This window comes from Ptychodera flava, chromosome 9 (assembly GCF_041260155.1).
Source record: "Ptychodera flava strain L36383 chromosome 9, AS_Pfla_20210202, whole genome shotgun sequence".
Lineage (NCBI taxonomy): Eukaryota > Metazoa > Hemichordata > Enteropneusta > Ptychoderidae > Ptychodera > Ptychodera flava.
This window is the reverse complement of record NC_091936.1, coordinates 9,544,818-9,566,589: the sequence shown is the minus strand read 5'-3', so window position 1 is coordinate 9,566,589 and position 21,772 is coordinate 9,544,818. Positions and strand designations below refer to the sequence as shown.

At 38.6% G+C, this 21,772-nt stretch overlaps 1 protein-coding gene across 1 annotated transcript; it reads right to left on the bottom strand.

Moving 5' to 3' along the window:
• Positions 1-2,633: 2,633 nt before the first annotated feature.
• LOC139140074 (uncharacterized) lies at positions 2,634-16,048 on the bottom strand. The gene is made up of 5 exons (XM_070709081.1): positions 15,976-16,048; positions 13,671-13,817; positions 12,953-13,012; positions 11,754-11,981; positions 2,634-2,705 (listed from the first exon to the last, which is right to left on the bottom strand). Exons 2-5 carry the CDS (start codon positions 13,809-13,811, stop codon positions 2,634-2,636), a joined length of 501 nt encoding a protein of 166 aa, XP_070565182.1. The 5' UTR covers positions 13,812-13,817; positions 15,976-16,048.
• Between the last annotated feature and the right edge of the window lie 5,724 nt (positions 16,049-21,772).

Sequence of the window (21,772 nt, the reverse complement as noted above, 5' to 3'; positions counted from 1 at the left end):
ACGTTATATTTGGTAACAGAAATGCCTTGTCACATAATAGATAAGCTGAGTATGGCATTGAAAACCACCGTAGGGGTCGCTGTATGAACGCAAGAAAACTGACAGGGAGATAGATATAGGTATGTGCGCCTCGATTACCCTTCGTTGTCGAAATTAACGTGTTTCTTTACTACCACTATGCAATCTATTGCGACAAAAGCAATTCATCGAGAAAGCTTACGCGGATAAATGAATGTTTTGGAGTACTTTTATAAGAAATATTACCAGATTGTCGGAATAAGGGATCAAAAAGTAAGAGCAGTGGGCATGTTTTGTCATACTAAGGTTGACACATATTTATTTACCTAAATTCACTACTCTAAAAATATTGCGGTGATGCGATCAAAGTCTTCCTCCTCCACATATTCTACGGGGAGGGGGGGGGTGACAAAATATAATCAAAATATAAAAAACATAACATGTAAATAAAGGCTATATAGTTATTTTGATGTCCGAGTTTGAAACTAGGATAAAAAGAAAGTTTTTAATTTGCTAAGTTGAATTGTTCGAACACTAGAGGGGACGTTCTTTCATGACTTGGCCCAGGCTGTTGGGTTCCCGGATTACTCAAATATCGTGTTCGTATTTAAAGTACATGTTTACAAAATTAAGTGAACAGTGTTTTTCATTTAATTTGAATACACCAACAGTTTAGTGACACTAGCGGGTCTCCTGCAGACATGATTAGATTGCAGTGATCTGTTTCCACAATGCATGTGACGGAGCAATAATATAATTCTCACTACTTTAAAGCCCCAATAGCTATAAATGTGTAATAAACTGATCCCAAAGCATCCTCAGTTTTTCAAGAGTTTTCTATGAAGAAGACCCATTAAGGAATGAAAAAAAGCATATAACACTGTCGTACGTGTCGAAAGTGGCATGTAAATTGAAACGTTTCAACATCATTTTCAATTTCCCGCCATTTTCAAAACCTAATCATGTGACTGAGAAAATAAAGATTACAACGACAAATATTGGCCATCGTGTGTTGTGCATTCAAGTAAATGGCATCATGTTTGTTTCTTTATGATCACGATGTGTCTGTGCAGGAAATACTGCATTTTTTGTACTTTTGTACTTATGAGTGCGAACCCGTTTATTATTTAACCCGTTCAAGTTAAAACGCGTAGTCATGGTCCAAATCAGAGAGCAGTGATACTTCTATACACGTCCTTCATTTAGCACTTTTACACGAACCAACTTCGGTTTGAAAATAAAATCATGAAGATAATGGATAAAATTCTCAGCTATTGGGGCTTTAAATAGCTTTTTCTTGTGCTGGGAGGAGGGGACTATATGATAAGCTTATTAAAATGCATTGTAGGTAAAAAGTCGATTCTCACCATAGCAAGAACTTGAGACAATGATTTCATAAATACTTTTAACACAAATGCAATCACTGTCGCAGTGTAAAAGTTCTGTTTCTTCGTGAAAATAGCTAAACTCATTCATCTTTTTAAGGCATTTCTGGCATCAAATTCCTAATCCACCGAAAACTTTAGTTCTGCTTCTGTAATCTTATGTGTTTTACCTGTAGAAATCAGCCATATTGAAAATATAGTCGACCACTGGCACCTGAAAACTTTATGACTCACTTATTCGGCAAAATCGTCTTTAAGGTACCGAGAATGGCAGCTCCATTTCAGACAAACTGAAGAAAGTGACATCACCATGCTTTCAATGACATCTCTCAATTTCGAAATATCACCTCAGCTTCACCACTTGAGTAGTAACTGTTCACCATCGAGCGGAGTGAATGTGACTCTCAACATCGGGGGAGGGGGGTGGTTGTCGCCCTACTGTCGAACTTTCTCAGCAACAATAATTGACATGGTGCAATCTTACGTCATCACAAAAATGGTAATGCCATTTACATATTTTTACTCCCATCACACTGCAAACACTGAGGTATTATCCTTGCATATTGTGCTGACAATATGTATATGTATTTTTTCGTGCATATCAAGTTCCGTTCACTAGGTAATAAGTGATTGACGCTTACGGATGGCGTGCTAATCGATCGGTGCTAGATGATGACTGCGATAGTCATGTCTTCCATAAAACACTCTGCTAAAATCCAGGGTTGAGTCTCGCAGAATCTTTCATATTTTGAACTTGAAAAAATATTCAAAATCAACGTGTTGTACTGTGTCCCCATGAAGGCAAAAATACAGGTTATTTATTTCAAAACATACGTTTGGACGTTAATTTGTTATTATTCTGTGCACAATATAATGCAGTATTTGCTGACTTAAATCATCGGATTTAACAATTGAATTACGATATTTCTTTTCAACTGATCGGTCTGTCTGTGAGACTGGCACAGTTAATTCAGACGCCCTCGAATCTCTCCAAGCAATACCATGAGAAGGCAAACTTCGGATTCCATGATGAAGATATCAAAAGAGTGGCCCTGAGAACTTTTTTTCTTAAAAACTTTTTTTGTTTTTTAATACTTAAAAACAAAGTGACAAACAAACAAAAGTCAAATATAATGTACAAGTCATGTTTCTTGAACATTAATATAATCTACGTTTCACTCGATGAAGTCTAGTCATCCGTACACATCATTAATGGTTTGCTTCGCTCTATCACACTTTGTTTTCTTCGACCTCTCCTTGACGTAGACTTGCCAGTGGTCGAACTGGTTGAGGGACGAACTCCTGTAACAAAGATATTTGATATTAAAACATTGGATTCATTGAGAGAGAGAGAGAGAGAGAGAGAGAGAGAGAGAGAGAGAGAGAGAGAGAGAGAGAGAGAGAGAGAGAGAGAGAGATAACGTACTCCGGGCATTTGTCGTTGGTGGCGCTACGACGGCAGCTTTCCTGGTGGAGTGCCGTTTGAAACGAACTGCATGGTCACTATGATTACAGTTTATAAGACTGCCAGTTGCTATCCGAAAGTCTAGATTAAATAAACACGGAACATGGATCGATAAGAGTCACCGAGACTGCGTTAAAGTTGTATAAGGTTCACTTATGAAGAGATAGGTCGAAATTAGATAGAAAATGGCAAAAGCAGTTCATTTATGTCTTTATGACCTTTCCAAGTACTCATGACTCAGAATAAGTAATGTATCAGCTTTCACTCGATAAACAATACGATGACTTTGAGTGGTAGAATGGCGCCGCCTTGAAGTAATTTTCAGTTTTGATGTATCCTCCTTTATTGATATATTGAAGTTTATTCAGAAAGAAATTGTATTATTTTGGAAGAATGCTGTTGTGTGGGGAGGAAGAAACACGGATCATAATCGTTTATGGTTGATATATATCGCTGTTATCCTCCGAAAGGGGCAAACTCATTGTCCTTCTTCAGCAGTTAATATAGTCATTACAGTGAATCTCAGCGTCCCCATTGGTCATGTTTACACTGCGAAAATATCTACATATCATGATGGTCTCCTTCATAAATTATCTCGGTATCTTGATCCCAAACTGATAAATTTCGCCACTGTCAAGGGGGAATCCTCTTTACATCGCATGTCTGCGAAATGTTAATGAACGAAGTTGACCGAAGTCATGGTCACGGAATTTCACTAATGATGCAGAGACCACAGACATTCGTAGAATTCCGTAGCCTAACCTCTTTGATACCCAGGAATACCGTCTCCGATAGAGGATGAGATTAACTGGAAAACCACAAATGCCATGCGTTGCCGGCAGAGTTTTTCCTGCCTGGTACAAAAAAAACTTTAAAGCCAAAGGTTCATCGGTAGCCATATCAAAGTGTGCCAAACCTGATACCTTGATGAGGCTTCAACGAGCTGTCGTGGTACCTCAGATAATCTCTATACTACAAATACTTGGTATTGTAACGCTAATTTGTTTACCTTAAAGATAGACAGAAGAAAATTTACTGGCAGTGTTTTTCATGTATGTGAGGAATGTGAAAGTTTCCAACTCAGTACTTTGAATAAGGCTTTATAGTACCATAAACTTACACTTGAATAGTGGAATTAGATTTTAATTAAGATTATATTAATATTCCTTCAAGAACTGCTTCTTTGCTAGAGTCTTATCCGACGTTACATGTAGGTCAGATAAAACGTCAGACGCGTTGTTTTGAGGTTTTGAACAGACTGAATGACTGTTGATACGCCTGCCTCCGGGCTTTTTGAAGCGGAATGCATGCTGAATTCTAAGTCTCCTCTTATGGAGAATCTGCAAATTGGGTCAGCGGTATAGTGACTGAATAAATATATACGAAGCAATTTGTTGGAGGCGTGTAGAGCTATTTCTTCGCTGACAGAGTGGCATGACGTCTTCTACCGGGGAGTGCGAAACGAAAGGTTGAATATCTGGTCTGCCTTGAAATAATGCCGACGGAAGTAATTTCGTGTACTCAAATGTTAACACACTTTCAAATAAAATGAGAGATTCAAGCAACGGTTTGCACGAAGATAGTCACCGTATTTAAAATGCTGTAAGGGCAGCTCTTATTTGAACAGAATACGTTCAGCTAGGGGGCAAGGTCGTGATGTTTTGGAATCGAAGTGAGACAGTATTTCAATGGGAGATTCGATCCTAAGGATCAAGTTCATTCTAGACTGTAAGCGGATTGTGGCGGTGACATAGAATTTTGTTTTCCATTGAAATTTGCCGGGGAAGACAATCTGACGCCTAACACATGCCATCATTGTCAGCATTGTGGTAAATATAACATATGCTCTTTCATTCCACATGTGTATATTAGTTTCTACCGAAAAAAAACCAAAAAAATAAAACAGTAAAACGTGCGTGTCGTGATTTTAATATCAATGAACAATAGCCATTTTTAAATTAATGCCTTACACATTTGAAAGCATAACGTAGAATTCGTGGAACGAGCTGTTAGAACCCGCCGAAGGTTTTGTTAGGGCCACTGCCTGTATTTTAATTTATGCGACGGCCTGGAATGCGCCACCAGCGGCTGGATATTTTGGTCAGATTTTGACATAAAAAAGTCGAATTTCATCACGTTTGTAAGGGAAATCTCGAAAAGCGATATTTCTAGATCGTATATATAGTGTCAGGCATGAGAGTAAATTAAAAGCAAATCAAAGTTTGTTCGCTGCTTCGTAGGCTTTACATCAGCCCTTGAATTTTGACAACTCAGAATTTTGCTGATCGTTGGTCTTTAGCTCAAAATTGACCCCTTTTAGTCCTTTGAGAGGAGATATCGAGATAATCATACCCGATACACTTGTAAGGGAAAATCATAATTTGTAGCCGGGGATTTGATAATCGGCGATGGTTAGAACATTGTTGCTCACACAATTCTACATATTTTAAGCAAGTGTCTCGTTGCCAAGTTGTTTCACATTAACGCTCTATGTCTAATGAAATATTTTAGCCAAATATTATATCAGAAAGTTTGAACGGGACATAATTATACGTATTACTTGAATGTCAATGAACCATTAGCATAAAATCTGCGATAACAAGAGGATTTCCTGCTTCCACTTTTCGATGTTGATTTAGCAACTGATTTTTCGCGTTTGCAATATAATCCAATTATTGGAAAAGATAAACCATGGTGATGTTAAATATCAAATTAATTTCGATGAGTTGACTTAATCAGAGGTTGTTTGTGGATAGAACTGGTAGCCCGGCATTGCAAAGAAACGGAACAACCATTACTCTGTATTCGACTTTTTGGAAATGATTTTGCTGTTGTCAAGAAGTGAACGCACCAAAACAAAGAGGGGAAATATTGTCCCAAATTCAAAAACAGTCTCTATTCAGATAAAATCAATTCATAGTTTGTAAAACAATGCTTATGCAACTTCCATAAACAGATGTCCACACTACTACCGGTGAGTGATTTTCACAGAAGTTCAACGAGGGTCATTCTTCGTAAGGCTTGTGTGAGCAAGACCAGACATCAACCGACTTCCGATGACTAATTTTTCTCCAGGCATAAATTTTTCTCCATGCATACTGTTTACTGTACCGAATGAACGTAGGACTCCACAGAATCAAATTACTTCTGGTCATTTGTTTAACAGGACTTTGAATACTCTTGTGACTTCAACAGGGCCGCAGTTAAATCATGTTTCAGTATATATCGACAGCAAAGTAAGTTGTCTATAGCCTGCTGATATTATAATGCGGTCCTTGTGTTTGACGATTTGACACTAACTGTGCCTTGAAGCCGATCAAGTACAAAAGGATGGATCTTGTTGATTATACATTGAAACCTTTACAAATATCGAGTCTATATCTTTTTTCATTATAGGTGCGTGTTCTGTGTTCATTATATGGATTGCAAACAACTTATACGATTCTTTACGATTGTAATGTAATGTAGCAATCTACATGTCAGCCTTGGTTGTTTTTCTAATAATGAATATTGAATATATTCGAAATACACGGCAGGTTTGTGCCCATATTTGAGATAAGGAAGATAACCTGTCAATTCTACTTCTGAGTCTACAAAGTGCAAGAGATGCAATATTCGAACCGAGGAGAAATAATGTTTAGAAGAAAAGTTTCGCGTCAACATTGCAAAATTTTCTGCTTTCATTAAAGTACAAGGGATATCGCTAAATTGTAATGAAACCGACTATCCAAATCAAGTAAACGTCGAGTGTGCTAAATATAACACATGCTCTTACATGGCACAAGTGCAACATTAGTTTCTGCCGACAAAAAAACAACAAAACAAAACAACGTAAAACTTGCGTGTCGTGATTTTAATATCAATGAAGAATGACCATTTTCTACAAAAATGCCTCTCATATTTCAAAGCATAACGTAGAATTCGAGGATCGTGTGGTTACTGTTAGAACCCGCCGATGGTTTTGTGAAGGCCACTGCCTGTATTTTAATTTATGCGACGGCCTGGAAATGCGCCACCAGCGGCTGGATATTTTGGTCAGATTTTGACATAAAAAAGTCGAATTTCATCACGTTTGTAAGCGAAATCTCGAAAAACGATATTTCTAGATCGTATATATAGTGTCAGGCATGAGAGTAAAAGCAAACCAAAGTTTGTTCGCTGCTTCTTAGGCTTTACATCAGCCCTTGAATTTTGACAACTCAGAATTTTGCTGATCGTTTGTCTTTAGCTCAAAAGTCAGCCCTTTTAGGCCTTTCAGAGGACATATCGAGATAATCATACCCGAGACACTTGTAAGGGAAAATCTTAATTTGTAGCGGGGATTTGATAATCGGCGATGGTTAGAACATTGTTGCTCACACAATTCTACATATTTTAAGCAAGTGTCTCGTTGCCAAGTTGTTTCACATTAACGCTCTATGTCTAATGAAATATTTTAGCCAAATATTATATCAGAAAGTTATAAAGGGACATAATTATACGTGTCTCTACTTGAATGTCAAGGAAACCATTAGCATAAAATCTGCGATAACAAGAGGATTTCCTGGTTCTACTGTTTGATGTTGATTTAGCAACTGATTTTTCGCATTTGCAATATAATCCAATTATTGGAAAAGATAAACCATGGTGACGTTAAATATAAAATTTATTTCGATGAGTTGACTTAATCAGAGGTTGTTTGTAGATAGAACTGGTAGTCCAGCATTGCAAAGAAACGGAACAAATTTTACTCTGTATTCGACTTTTTGGAAATGATTTTGCTGTTGTCAAGAACTCAACGCACCAAAAACAAGCGGAGAAATATTGTCCCAGATTCAAAAACAGTCTCTATTCAGATAAAATCAATTCATAGTTTGCAAAACAATGCTTATACAAATTTCATAAACAGATGTCCACACTACTACCGGTGAATGATTTTCACAAAAGTTCAACGAGGGTCATTCTTTGTAAGGCTTGTGTGAGCAAGACCAGACATCAACTGACTTCCGATGTCTAATTTTTCTCCAGGCATAAATTTGTCTCCATGCATACTGTTTACTGTACCGAATGAACGTAGGACTCCACAGAATCAAATTACTTCTGGTCATTTGTTTAACAGGACTTTGAATACTCTTGTGACTTCAACAGGGCCGCAGTTAAATCATGTTTCAGTATATATCGACAGCAAAGTAAGTTGTCTATAGCCTGCTGATATTATAATGCGGTCCTTGTGTTTGACGATTTGACACTAACTGTGCCTTGAAGCCGATCAAGTACAAAAGGATGGATTTTGTTGATTATACATTGAAACCTTTACAAATATCGAGTCTATATCTTTTTTCATTATAGGTGCGTGTTCTGTGTTCATTATACGGATTGAAAACAACTTATACGATTCTTTACGATTGTAATGTAATGTAGCAATCTACATGTCAGCCTTGGTTGTTTTTCTAATAATGAATATTGAATATATTCGAAATACACGGCAGGTTTGTGCCCATATTTGAGATAAGGAAGATAACCTGTCAATTCTACTTCTGAGTCTACAAAGTGCAAGAGATGCAATATTCGAACCGAGGAGAAATAATGTTTAGAAGAAAAGTTTCGCGTCAACATTGCAAAATTTTCTGCTTTCATTAAAGTTCAAGGGATATCGCTAAATTGTAATGAAACCGACTATCCAAATCAAGTAAACGTCGAGTGTGCTAAATATAACACATGCTCTTACATTCCACATGTGCAACATTAGTTTCTGCCGACACAAAAAAAACACACCATAAAACTTGCGTGTCGTGGTTTTAATATCAATGAAGAATGACCATTTTCTACAAAAATGCCTCTCACATTTCAAAGCATAACGTAGAATTCGAGGATCGTGTGGTTACTGTTAGAACCCGCCGATGGTTTTGTGAGGGCCACTGCCTGTATTTTAATTTATGCGACGGCCTGGAAATGCGCCACCAGCGGCTGCATATTTTGGTCAGATTTTGACATAAAAAATTGAATTTCGTCACGTTAGGGAAATCTCGAAAAACGATATTTCTAGATCGTATATATAGTGTCAATCATGAGAGTAAAAGCAAACCAAAGTTTGTTCTCTGCTTTGTGGGCTTTACATCAGCCCTTGAATTTTGACAACTCAGAATTTTGCTGATCGTTTGTCTTTAGCTCAAAAGTCACCCCTTTTAGGCCTTTGAGAGGACATATCGAGATAATCATACCCGAGACACTTGTAAGGGAAAATCATAATTTGTAGCCGGGTGTCGGATGATCGGCGATGGTTAGAACATTGTTGCTCACACAATTCTACATATTTTAAGCAAGTGTCTCGTTGCCAAGTTGTTTCACATTAACGCTCTATGTCTAATGAAATATTTTAGCCAAATATCATATCAGAAAGTTATAACGGGACATAATTATACGTGTTACTTGAATGTCAAGGAAACCATTAGCATAAAATCTGCGATAATAAGAGGATTTCCTGGTTCTGTTTGATGTTGATTTAGCAACTGATTTTTTGCATTTGCAATATAATCCAATTATTTGAAAAGATAAATCATGGTGACGTTGAATATCAAATTTATTTCGATGAGTTGACTTAATCAGAGGTTGTTTGTAGATAGAACTGGTAGCCCGGCATTGCAAAGAAACGGAACAATTTTTTACTCTGTATTCGACTTTTTGGAAATGAATTTGCTGTTGTCAAGAAGTGAACGCACCAAAACAAAGAGGAGAAATATTGTCTCAAATTCAAAAACAGTCTCTATTCAGATCAAATCAATTCATAGTTTATAAAACGATGCTTATGCAAATTTCGTAAACAGATGTTCACAGTACTACCGGTGAGTGACTTTTACAGAAGTTCAACGAGGGTTATTCTTTGTAAGGCTTGTTTGAGCAATACAAAATGCATGCATGTATAGTGTCCGCTTCTTTCCGCCTTCTCAGGTAAGTGATGAAATTGTCTTTGTAAACTATTTGAAAATCGATTATCATTATGATCCGACATGAACCGATATCCGATTACCGGAGTATCATAATATTAGTATGAGTGACTTCTTTTCCTTTTTACGGTAATGCGTTTGTGTTTGGGGGGGAGGGGAGGAGGTTAAGTCAGACCGGAAAATCAAGTTTGGCCTCAGAATTGTGCTAGGGCACGAAATATTGTTTGAATTATAACAAGGAAGTCCACGAGACTGTAAACGAAAAAAAGACTTGGGGTTACTGAAATAAGGGATGGGGGTTTCATACGCTTATTTGAAAGTGTGTTCAGATCAGTGAATTTGTTGAGATGTTAATGCAGTCGTCCCTTAATGGACTCAGTGATCCATTTGGTTACCGTCTGCGAGATGTTCAACTATGGAATACTGATCTTATCTGATATCTTTAGCCATTCTTGAACTCTGTGCAACAGTTAATAACAACCTAAACGTTGAGCCAGGGAGGTCATTAGTCCTTGAGGGATAGGTTGCGTCATATTTAGTATATTTTAGGGAGATATAATGAAACCTTCAATAATCTGAACTGAATTTTCAGTCTACTATATATGATATATGTTTCCTGTGCTTTATTCTTACAAAAGGGATTTGGCATGTTTTCGAATTCATAAGTAAAACCATTTTAGTTGCGTGACCTCGCGAGATTATTGCTTAAAGTTTGCCGGCGTAGTTCTAGTATGTGGTATTGGGAGGCAATAGCCGTTCTTGCCAAGCAACGGAGCCTAGTCAAGAACGAGCCATCCATGTTTGGAGTGTTGCCAACGACACGTTGCTCGGTACTTCTATGGCTTGCAAATTAATTTCCGTCCTTTTAAGCAACTAATTTCAAACCAAAATATCAGATTGGCAAAGAAGCCATACGCCTGTCTTTCATTCTGAGAACAAGAATTACTCGCCGTACACAGCCATCGTTTATATTCCAAACGACGGCAGACATTTCATTCCATGAAGTAGGATAACTCCCTGCTAGACACGGGGAAAATCTAACTGCGGGCAATGGTTCTTTAGTAAGATTCGAATCACGTACGCGATACCGTGACCGGCCCTGACCGTTACTACCCCGAAGACTTCATCGGAAAAAAGTCACGAGACAAACTCACCCCTAGGGTGACTTTATCCAACTATGTCATGACAACGAAATCATCTACAGGGGAAAGCCAGTCCAGTACTGCATATCATTCAAATGCGTATGTAAGCACGATTCCATGTTCCTGTCTGTGTATGAAAAACCAGTCTATAGAACATCTATGGATATCAGAGCATATGGATAAACATAATCTGACAAACCTCTTTGACGTTTAAATCGTGACATATAAAATGCAGGGGTGTTTTGCCTTTATTTCAAAGATTTAGGACAATGTTGATGTGGAATAATATATCGCAAAAAGTAATGGCAAGGTAAAAATTCATAACGCAAAATGGTCATTATTGAAAGATGTGTCGTCGTTGTGTTCATTTTGTTTGGTCTCTGTACCTTAGTTGAAAATGAAAAACAATAGTAAGATTATAAAAAGCACACCGTGACACTGCAGCATATGTTCTACACTGTCGACGGAACAAATTTTGACAAATCAAAACCGATAACGTATTCGCAAATTTCTGGCCATGCTAGAAGACGTCGTGTTGAAGATGAGGCGCCTTTTTGTGAATTTGCATATCACGAGTGACACCTCTTCCTCAGGATGCATAATTGACCTGATTAGCCACGAAATCATTGAACCGAGAGTTGATGACCTGTTGCTTTTATACTGGCTTTAATGTGACTAAATGCTCATATGAAAACTGACAGTGCAATGGTGTCGATCGGAAGGAGGGGGTGGGGTATTTACAAAATTATGCCAGCCCTTAATGCTCAACGTAATCAGACATGTTGTGGCCTACAGGTGGGACGAGATTGAATCAACCTACCGGCTTTTCCTCTGGGGCGTAACAGCAATCGGTGAAGTCGAGGTAGTTGAGACAGGCCACAACGCCAAGAAGAAGGGAGACGGCGCCGATACCCAAGTAAAAACACAGAGCCGTGTATGCACCTGGTTCTGTTGAGAATCTCTCAACGCCAGCACCCCAGCCGGACCAGGCGATAGATAATGCGCTGAACAACACCAGTGTTCCATGGAGAATGTATATGAAGATGCGCTGCAAAGAACAAAATTATATACATATATTTGTATTTCAGCAAAATAGAAAGGGGGTGATTGTACAAGCAATCATAAAATTACCTATCAACTTGCAGCTCAGTAGAATGACTCAAGTCGTTGCTAACTCTTTTTACCTTTATACTCCTGCACTGAAAGGCAGCCCGTCAAAACAATTCGATTTTTGTCAAAATAAGTGAAACATTTCGACTTTTTATGATTTTTTTCACTTCTTTTGTTTTTATGCCAATCGAAAGTTCTTGTTCTGCACAAAGCAAGTTGAAACACTCAATATTTAGCTTGTCCACAGACTGTCTATGCAAGTAAATTGCACCGTTATTGTTTACATTTACTGTTCACAAGTGAATTATGATCCGGACTTGAATAGAAATTGTTTACATTTCTATTCAAGTCCGGATCATAATTCACTTGTGAACAATAACAATAACAATGCAGTTTACACATGAGTTGACAAGCTGAATACCTTATATATCAAACATTTTATATGGGAGGGGGGGGGTAGAGTAAGAACATATAGATGACACCGAAAACAAAAAATAGTGAAAAATCGTCACACATCACAGCTAAGTACTCTCCTTTAAACGCAAAGACTATTGTGTCTCAAAGCAAATTTACCAGAAACCCGTGAATGTTATATCCCTAAATGCATCTCAGTTCTTGAAAAATTGGCAAATTTGGCATATGTATTCCACAGGGATTCTCTGAGTCTTATTATTTGTATGAGTAGTCCTCGTTCATTCAAGTCTAGTATCTAGCTAGAAATAGTTCAGGCGGGACGGATTTATCAACATGTAGCATTTTTCTAAGTCTCTTTATTCGCTCATTATTTGTACCTTCGTTTGCGCGTTAGTATTTTGATCGAAGTTTGTCCCTTAACAGGACACGAATGGCCTAACATAATGTTGTTTTAGTCTCTAGCTAACCATCCTAGCTCTCCTCTCATGCACTTACCAAGGCACCTGTCTTTGCGTGATGGGACACGGCAATATCAATTATTCCTACCAACAGCGCCTGCCATAAGAAGATACGTTAAATTGATTGAACAAGTACTGATTGATATGGTGGCTGAGAGAGAGAGAGAGAGAGAGAGAGAGAGAGAGAGAGAGAGAGAGAGAGAGAGAGAGAGAGAGAGAGAGAGAGAGAGAGTCAGTCAACCCGGAGACAGACAGAGACAGAGACAGGAACAGAGACAAGGACAGGGACCAAGGGACAAATAGGACGGAGAGACAGAAATGTAGAGAAGACGACACAATATAGTGAAGGCAGAAAGCCATCAGAGTTACGTGAGCGTGCTGAAAAGAGCGCCGCCTTACGGTTGCAGGGCTTTCCTTCTGTCGCAGAAATGCTCAAAGGCTACTGTAATTCTTTTTCCAACGTCATCATGTTTGATGACGTGGAATTTTACGAAGGCAGTTCATACCAAAGAAAACTTTTTAAGTTCCCGAGAGTAGACACCTAAATTAATATTTGACGGGAACTCTGGGTTCTCATAACGGTCTTATTTACTGGTAAATGCAGTTTGCGCCACGCTAAGGATTTAAAGAAGCAAACCCTCCCGGAGAATGTTTTGAAGATGTCGGTATTTCTATTATGCATACAATGATCGTATGTTTGTGGCTGAGTGAAACCCTTGTCGAAATTTCTATACCTAACTACAAAGACGTCTTACCATAGCAGCGGTCAATATTGGGATTGGTATGTCACGTGGTATGCTGGCAAGGCAATATTCAAAACAAGGAGAAGTGACCGCTATCAACACAAGGCCGATAAATATCAGCACGTAACTGGTGTCATCTCGGTTGTAGCCCATTGTTTCCTGTAATTGAGTAAGTACAGTAAGCATGGTAGGGTAGGACAACAGGAAAAATCTAGGTAGGACAAATTTTCAGTGAATAATCAAAATCAGCAAGAGGACTTTAAAAAAAACAAACAATAGTCTTCAACATTTAATATATTTGTACAACTTACTTTCTCGTGAGTTTCTTTGACTTTCTTTAAAAGCAAAATTGACTTTGCTCAGTGATACTAATAATATTCATTTTCTTTTGTTCAGGTTTCAGGCAAATTATTGGCTATTTCCGATTCATAATGCGGAGTAGATATTGTATTAATGTTTTACAGTAGCTGTATTTTAGACAACTTTTCCGTCTTTCTGTGCAAACAAGTACAGTTCCTATTCTTCTACCGAAAGCACCTTGAAGCAAATATACTTCGATCTTAATCCCCCTATTTTAACATTGTTGAAGAAAGCGCCCTCACATCTCTAAAGTATGTGTTGGCCTCAGTCGTTAGATAAAAGGTCCCGGATTAGGTCCCTCCGTCGTACGATCTAGTGGACTTAAATACTTGTAAGGGCCGTGAAATATGTAGTGCCTTTCTTGATACAAAGGTGTTGTATTAAGTACAATATATGCAGTCACTTTGAGCTTCACAAGCTGACAAGTTGCAAACTCGGCATTTCGACGTCGGATTTGAAGAGACTAAAAGAAGACACTCCCTTTTTCAGCTGGACAAACATACATACTGGAATGTATATATAAAGCTGTAGAAATGGGGTTTCTAAATTTTTTATTAACCCCCTACAGGTTTGTTCGCAGTTCAGAATGTCTTTTCAGCGTGGAACTAATAGTCGACCGTTGCTTTACTGCCTGAGCACCCTGCTGTATTCTGTGCTCGGTCCCTTAACTCACTTTATCGTCTGACCGACGCCATCATACTGATATATTAACGGAGACTCGGCGGTAAAGCGGTAAAGTGATGTATATCATTCGGTTTAAAGTAACAACTAAACACATTGAATATTTATACAGTATCGAGGATATCTCTATAGCTTTTCATGCAGGGAAAATTACTGCCCATTCAAACTTCAACATGACGTCTCTACAGTATTGTTGTGCAACCCAGAAACCGAGCTTATCTTCTGAGTCACGTATTTTAGGAGCCGAATTAACCCATAATTGGAGACTTGGATGTTCTAAACAACTTACATAGGAGAGCGGTTCCTTCTAAAAGAGATACAAGTATACACTTAAAGCTTGTTAGGGATCAAGAACATCTAAATTATAAAACCTGCACGACATCACGAACATTATTGTTTGAAAACTATCTTATATGGATGAATGCCACAACAATGCTTTCCTACAGTTTTAGGTGAAGGATTGAAAGAACAGTTGTGCCGGTATTGCATCCAATAGATGAAAAGACGTCTCACTTTCAAATGTAATATAAAACGAAATGATCAACCGATTTACCCGAGGCATAGGATTGTATACATTTTCTAGTGATAGTGATTTGTATTATTAGCATGAGAATTAATTCAGTGCAAGAACATCGTGGGTAAGAGATTTAGTGTTCATTACGATTTACTGAAATAGCTTTTGTTGCTAAAATGTAAAATTCTAATTGAAAAAGAGGAAAGGTACAAGGATGTCTCAACAACGCATTTCAAATCTTATCATATATTAATCATAGATTTAATACTGCGCAGTGAATTACGAGTCGCTGTACTGCCGAGTTCATCGCTGAAAGATGATTTCAAAGTTAACTCGTATTTATGCGTAACTCTAAAGATTTTTTCCGTGTTTACCGATGTAACCTAAGAGCAATTTGACCATTCGATCGGTGGAATTAAAATAATCATAGTGTGATTCTATCGTTTTGATCCCATTTTTAGTGAATAAACATAACATTTACCTTTAGCAGCTCGGTACATGATATATGTTGGATTTCCCAAATTCCTATAAGGAAGGAAGACTGTGATCCTGCGTACTCTGCTAAGATCATCCACTTTTTTCCTCAACGTGTTTTTTTTTTTTTTTTTTTTTTTGAAATTTTGTATATTCTCATGTAAGACTTCTTCGGTGTGTTTTGTTTGTTTGTTGTTGTAAGCAAAGGAGAAAACGGTAAAAAAACGGAAACAAAAGTTTACATTTATCCACAAACTATACTGTACGGTTTTTTACATCTTAACTCACCTTATAAAGATGTGCCAAGTTGCGAATACTGACGATAAGGCCTACTGGATGTCTTTTGAAAGGAGATAGAAGTTGAAACTTTAACGGAAAATACTTCATATTCTAAAATAGAACCTTTGCCTTGGCGCAAATTTTGTTCCCATTCCATATGACCGCGTACGCGCAACCACTAATTTTGCGCGTCACGCTACTCTCCACAATCTGACAATAGTCCAAACCCGGAATTCGAATCGACCGCGGTTCGAACAAAGCCATGTGCGCAAACGCGCATAGACGTACGTGTATTTCCATACGCGTTCGTACACATGTAGGTTTGTTTGTACCGGCATCACGTGATTATTTGGGCATACTGAGTCTGTAGAACGCATCGCGTCCTTTTTATTCCGGAGTAGAACCAATGTAGCGGCGTGGTAAATTATACTCTAGCTAGGGAGTCTCAGCAGTAGCCACACTAATCTCTCCCACAGGCGACGGTTTTCACCACCTATTTGGGTATTGCGCGTTTTCCATGATATACATTTTTTGTCTTTTTATATATAATACTTCGAACCCCTAAAATAGGTAAATGAATAGTACACTAGTTTCAATATCGATCCTCGATTCCGTGAACACTTGCAAAATATAGATCTTGCTCTAGGTTACAGGGATGTAAATTGATGATTAAAAATGTATGCCCTAACGGCTGTCAGCTTTGCAGACGCGATTGCCAAAGTGTTAGCAGATTATTCATTAGTGTCATTTAATGTATAGTGTATTATTTTTGCCAGTGTGCGGAAAGTGCGATCTCTAGCTGGATTGCTTCTATCCGTTTACTATTTCCGCCACGTTTATTTAGCCAGTTGGGCGCGCGCAGGACTGAAAGAAGTCCGAGTTTGGAATATTTAAATTTGCCTGCAGCAGAAATGGTTCTACTCCGGAATAAAAAGGACGCGATGCGTACGCCGTTCTACATACTCAGTACGCCCAAATAATCACGTGATGCCGGTACAAACAAACCCACATGTGTTCTGAACGTGTATGGAAATACACGTACGTCTGTGCGCGTTTGCGCACATGGCTTTGTTTGTACCGTGGTCGATTCGAATTCCGGGTTTGGCCTATTGGTGGGGGCGCGCGGTCAACGACTCAGAGACCCTCTAGCTTGGTTCGAATTATCCACGCCGCGCTGCTGCCCCACTGCGCTTCAATCTGTGTGTGTGGAGATTGGCGTAGATCATCAGTGTTCATTTACACAATGATGGTTTTTAATAAAATACTGTCAAAATCGTTAATATTGTTTATTCTTTAATGCCATATCAGTGTATGTCGACTATAATTACCTATTCCAAAAACACGTAGGGTCAACACGCATCGAACCTGTCTCGAGCAAGAATGTAATCACGCGCAGAGAGGCAAGCCTACCTGGCGTTCAACAACCCGCGCAAGTCATAGCAATGCGCGTAAAAACGCTCTGAACGTGCGTCAAAAGAAACCACGTGCGTGAACCATGCTGTGCATTACTGAGCACAGAGAATGCAAGGCTGACGGAAGATAGCCCGCTCTCTCTCAAATCAGTAATTAATATCCTCAAGAGAGAGAGAGAGAGAGAGAGAGAGAGAGAGAGAGAGAGAGAGAGAGAGAGAGAGAGAGAGAGAGAGAGAGAGAGAGAGAGAGAGAGAGAGAGAGAGAGAGAGAGAGACTTTTTGATAATTTTCACCATGAAACTAAAACTTCGCCGATTGTCATTTCCAAAACCGTCTATCTTAGATATTTTCCCCAAAATAAAAAGAGACGAACTCTTTGCCGAATGATGCTCATCTTTAATTACAAAATTTAAATCAACATTTAATGCAGAGCGCGAATGTCGGAGCCGTGGTTTACTTATTTGCTTGTTCGTTATTAGTTTACTTGTATTTTTAGTGAGCGACTGACTAAAGTACTCACGGGACTCGTGTTCGTGCTAACCGAGCACACACTAAGGCATTATGATCAGATGAAGAATAAGTGAGGAAAACAGGAAATAATAACAGCTGTCTGCTGAAATGAGACACCATTCTTGCTAAAATCTTTCAAGCATATTATAAATTCCTGTGATGTATGTGCATTTAATATGAACTGACAGGAATATCCTTTCGTTTCAAGGTACTGACATCTTTTGATGTCTACATATGGCTTACACCTTACAATGGAACAATTAAGCAAAGTAGAAGAAGGCCATAGTTCCACAAAGAGGTTCAATACGCTATGAATAAAACGGTCTCCAGAGTATGCCTGTGTCTCAGGCAAATTGTGACATTCGATGTACTACACGCAATTAATTTCTATTTTAGGATATCGTTCTGTCAGATAAATGTGCAAATGCATTCATTTCTGAGTAAAATAGCGTATGGGAGGGTCACTGAACTTACTTCTAAACTCACTGAGTACTATAATAGTCAAATACCAAATGTATAGGCTTTGAAAAGAGGCATTTTTGTGTAGTACGGAAACATGTATGTGAATCTTAAGGACAAGAATTCTAAAGGTATGGAAACGTTGACATGCGAGACTTTCCACTGACATTATCCATGTTCGTAAAACGAACTCGTTTTTTCCGTTTCTATACCATTTTAATGAAGTGTACTGGAACTTTCTCGATGTTAATACAACTTGACGTGCTCCGTTTCGTTCCTTCCAATGTAAACTGCACAGGATGACAAAGTTTTCGAATCGGTAAGTCATACTAATGTTTTTGATGCACAGCCCTGTCCCTTCAAGAAAGTTACATCCGCATCTTTGTAAATATACAACGTTGCCCTGGCAACCACTCTGCTCTATAAATGCAAGGTACTCTTCTTTCCGGTTCAGTGGTTCACCGTTCGACTATCGTCTGCCATGCGACCAGATGGGTGAATGAACCCTCGTTGTCACATCGACCCAGATTCATGATGTAGCGCTTAAACCCACCATATTACCAGAATATCCATGAGCAAGAACCTTGAACCAGGGATCCGTAAGTTTACAAACCAAAAGCGAAGCGGTGTACACTTCTTAATTTAGGCCTCCGAGCGACCTGATATTGTGTACACAGTCGAGTAATGAAGGTCTCCCATTAGAGATAAGAACTAATTGATATTGCAAGTAAAATGTATGAGAAAGCTCAACTCTGGCTTATATCAACATTAAAGCCCAAGGCTGTCTTTTGTGTTTCGCTAATTATCAGAGTTTGGCAGAGAGGGTCTCACAGAAATACAGTCGCCTTATGCGTGAAAGTCGAACATCCATTTCACTCTCGGGGGCTGGGCAACGGACTTTATTACATGCCTCGTATTTGAGAAGACATTCGTCTTTTAAATATTTGTTCAGTGCAAACATTACTCAAAGTATCGCATGTTTATTACAATGGAAAAAAACTCGTGCATCGTATACCGTCTGGAGAGAGAGAGAGAGAGAGAGAGAGAGAGAGAGAGAGAGAGAGAGAGAGAGAGAGAGAGAGAGAGAGAGAGTGTGTGTGTGTGTGTGTCAGTCAGTCAGTCGTTAGGTTCAGACGGTGGCGACAGTACCCTAATTCCAATTAATGATTTTGCGACAGTGAGGGCAATAATACGATATGCAGTCTGCCAGAGTGAATGTGTTCTTTTGTGTTTAAGGCGACTGGCTGTAATTTCAAGTATTTAATTAAGTGAAGAGACGCCAGTTTAAAGTGTGCCACTGATCTTGATTCCATTTTCAAAGAGAATTGTAACATCTGGAGGGCAGCTCTATGACAGGTGTGGTTGTTTTTCAAATGATCATTTTTGATTATTGAAATTGCTGGCATACTGTATATATTTACTCTTACAAAACATTTTAAGGGTTAATGGCAGTAAGTTGAAGGCCTGTACTTTCTTTGTTTTAAATATCACATCTTCCACTGCCGTAGCATAACCTTTGTTAAAATCGTTGGCATTTACCTATAGCGGGTAGGCCCTGTCCTTTGTTCCTATTTCTGTCTTTTATCCATTAGTAGTCCAACACACAGCCAAAATTGAATGACCAAAATATATTGTTGTTTGGATTTTGTACTAAAGTTTCTTGGGAGATTATCAGGAAATCAGCAATAAATTCAATTTTCTTCGGAATTGGTATTTTCTCAGTTACGTCTTCACTGAAATTCAGGCAATCCACCTCCCTCCATTTTCATACCAACCGTGACCTCTTGAACCCCAGCTTGCGCCCTTTATTTCAGATAATATACGCAAAATTTGAAATGTTTTAGATGCTTCAAATTATCGTGTTCATATCTTCAGAGTCCCCGAGGATGTACTTCATTGTCAGAGTCTCAAAGATAGGCTAGGATTATATTGCACCGTTATCAACTCATGACTATTTTGGAGTTTCTGCTTTCAGGATGTTGGATTGTTACCGTTTTCTGTTCATTCCCATAGACCATGTCTGCCATGAGGGTTGTTGAAGTCTGCTTCTTATTGCCTGGGGATATCTTCGATTAGACAGTGTACATATCAAGGAATGTGAATACAGCCATTATTGGATTTCCAGCATTGAATAACTAAATTTGATTCGCCCTAGCCTGGCGAGACAAATTCACGATGGCCTTGTAGAATATTTAGAATAAAGACATATTTGCAGATGTATCTGCCAAGCAATAGTCTACACGTCCTTGAATGGGTTGGTGGGCGTACAATGTAGGCGTCGCCATTAACCGCCTCTAGTGTTTGAATTTCGGCTGTGCAGATTCCACCAGAAAATGTCAGTCAAAGTCGAAATGGTATCGTGAAAAGCACCGCCACATTTCTTCCATTGCTCTGTGTTTTATTAAATTTATGTTGGTGACGATAACGTTACTTGTAACAAAATGAATTCTGTTCCATCCTGACGTCATAAGGTTTGTCCAGTTCGGCAATCTTTAATGCGTGACTCATGCCTGCTGTCCTGACAGATTCGACCGACTTACACAAACTTAAAGGTGTAACTCCACTACCTCATTTCTGTGGCATTAGATCATTGCGATCTAAAGGACAGCACTAAAGGACAGCTCAGAGTATCACAATTCACTGCATATTGAAGATCTTCCCCGAGGCCTGAGTTGAAGGATTATTTTGGTGCATTGTTCAAAGCCGGCCGTGATGTTGAATTCGTGTTCCTAATCGTTTCTAACGATGTCCGCGGAATTATCATCCTTCGTATGTGGTAAGCTGCCGTAAGATATACCATAGCTTGTTTAATGTCACTTATCATTCAAAAAGTGTTCAAAGAACTATTTGGTGTGTCATATCTTTGGAAAGATTCAGTCAACTCCTAATCTCATTAAGAAAGTTCAATTGGTGATGCGCGTATTCTTATTATGACCGACGGCCGAGTACTGCTCAATGAATGATTGTAAAAGTTTCTTAGCATTTCGATACGCTGAAGAAATTGTTCAATTACCGTACTTAAAAGCATCACTTTCATTGTTTCTAAGACCATCCCAGAAATTTTAAAGGTAGCTTTCAAGGCAGTTTCTGCCCAAAAAAAGATTGTCCCAAGAATTTTACCGAAAAGACGCTCTCTGTGGACAACATTGAAAATATCATCAGAAAATCCCTGTTGAAAACCCCTGAGAGATTTAGTTTAAGTTGCAGGTCAGGGTTAGTACCGATATTCGTAATGTTGTTTACAGATTACCTAGATAGGAGTATCCTTTTGTCTAGATTTTAAAGTCCATGTGGTGAAAGAAAAACTCAATTTTCTCGTGGACCCTGAAGCGTCAGAGGATTTATGATTTGCCTTGAAAATAGGAAAACACTTTTCCCATGACAGTGTCGACGTCTTACATTCCTGTTACCAAGGCGACAAACTT

Coding starts and splice junctions, on each gene's coding strand:
- LOC139140074 (XM_070709081.1), bottom strand. CDS start 13,811: ATGGGCTACAACCGAGATGACACCAGTTACGTGCTGATATTTATCGGC. Junction 13,013..13,670: donor CAATATTGACCGCTGCTATG/GTAAGACGTCTT, acceptor TTCTTATGGCAG/GCGCTGTTGGTAGGAATAAT. Junction 11,982..12,952: donor ACGCAAAGACAGGTGCCTTG/GTAAGTGCATGA, acceptor TGTTCTTTGCAG/CGCATCTTCATATACATTCT.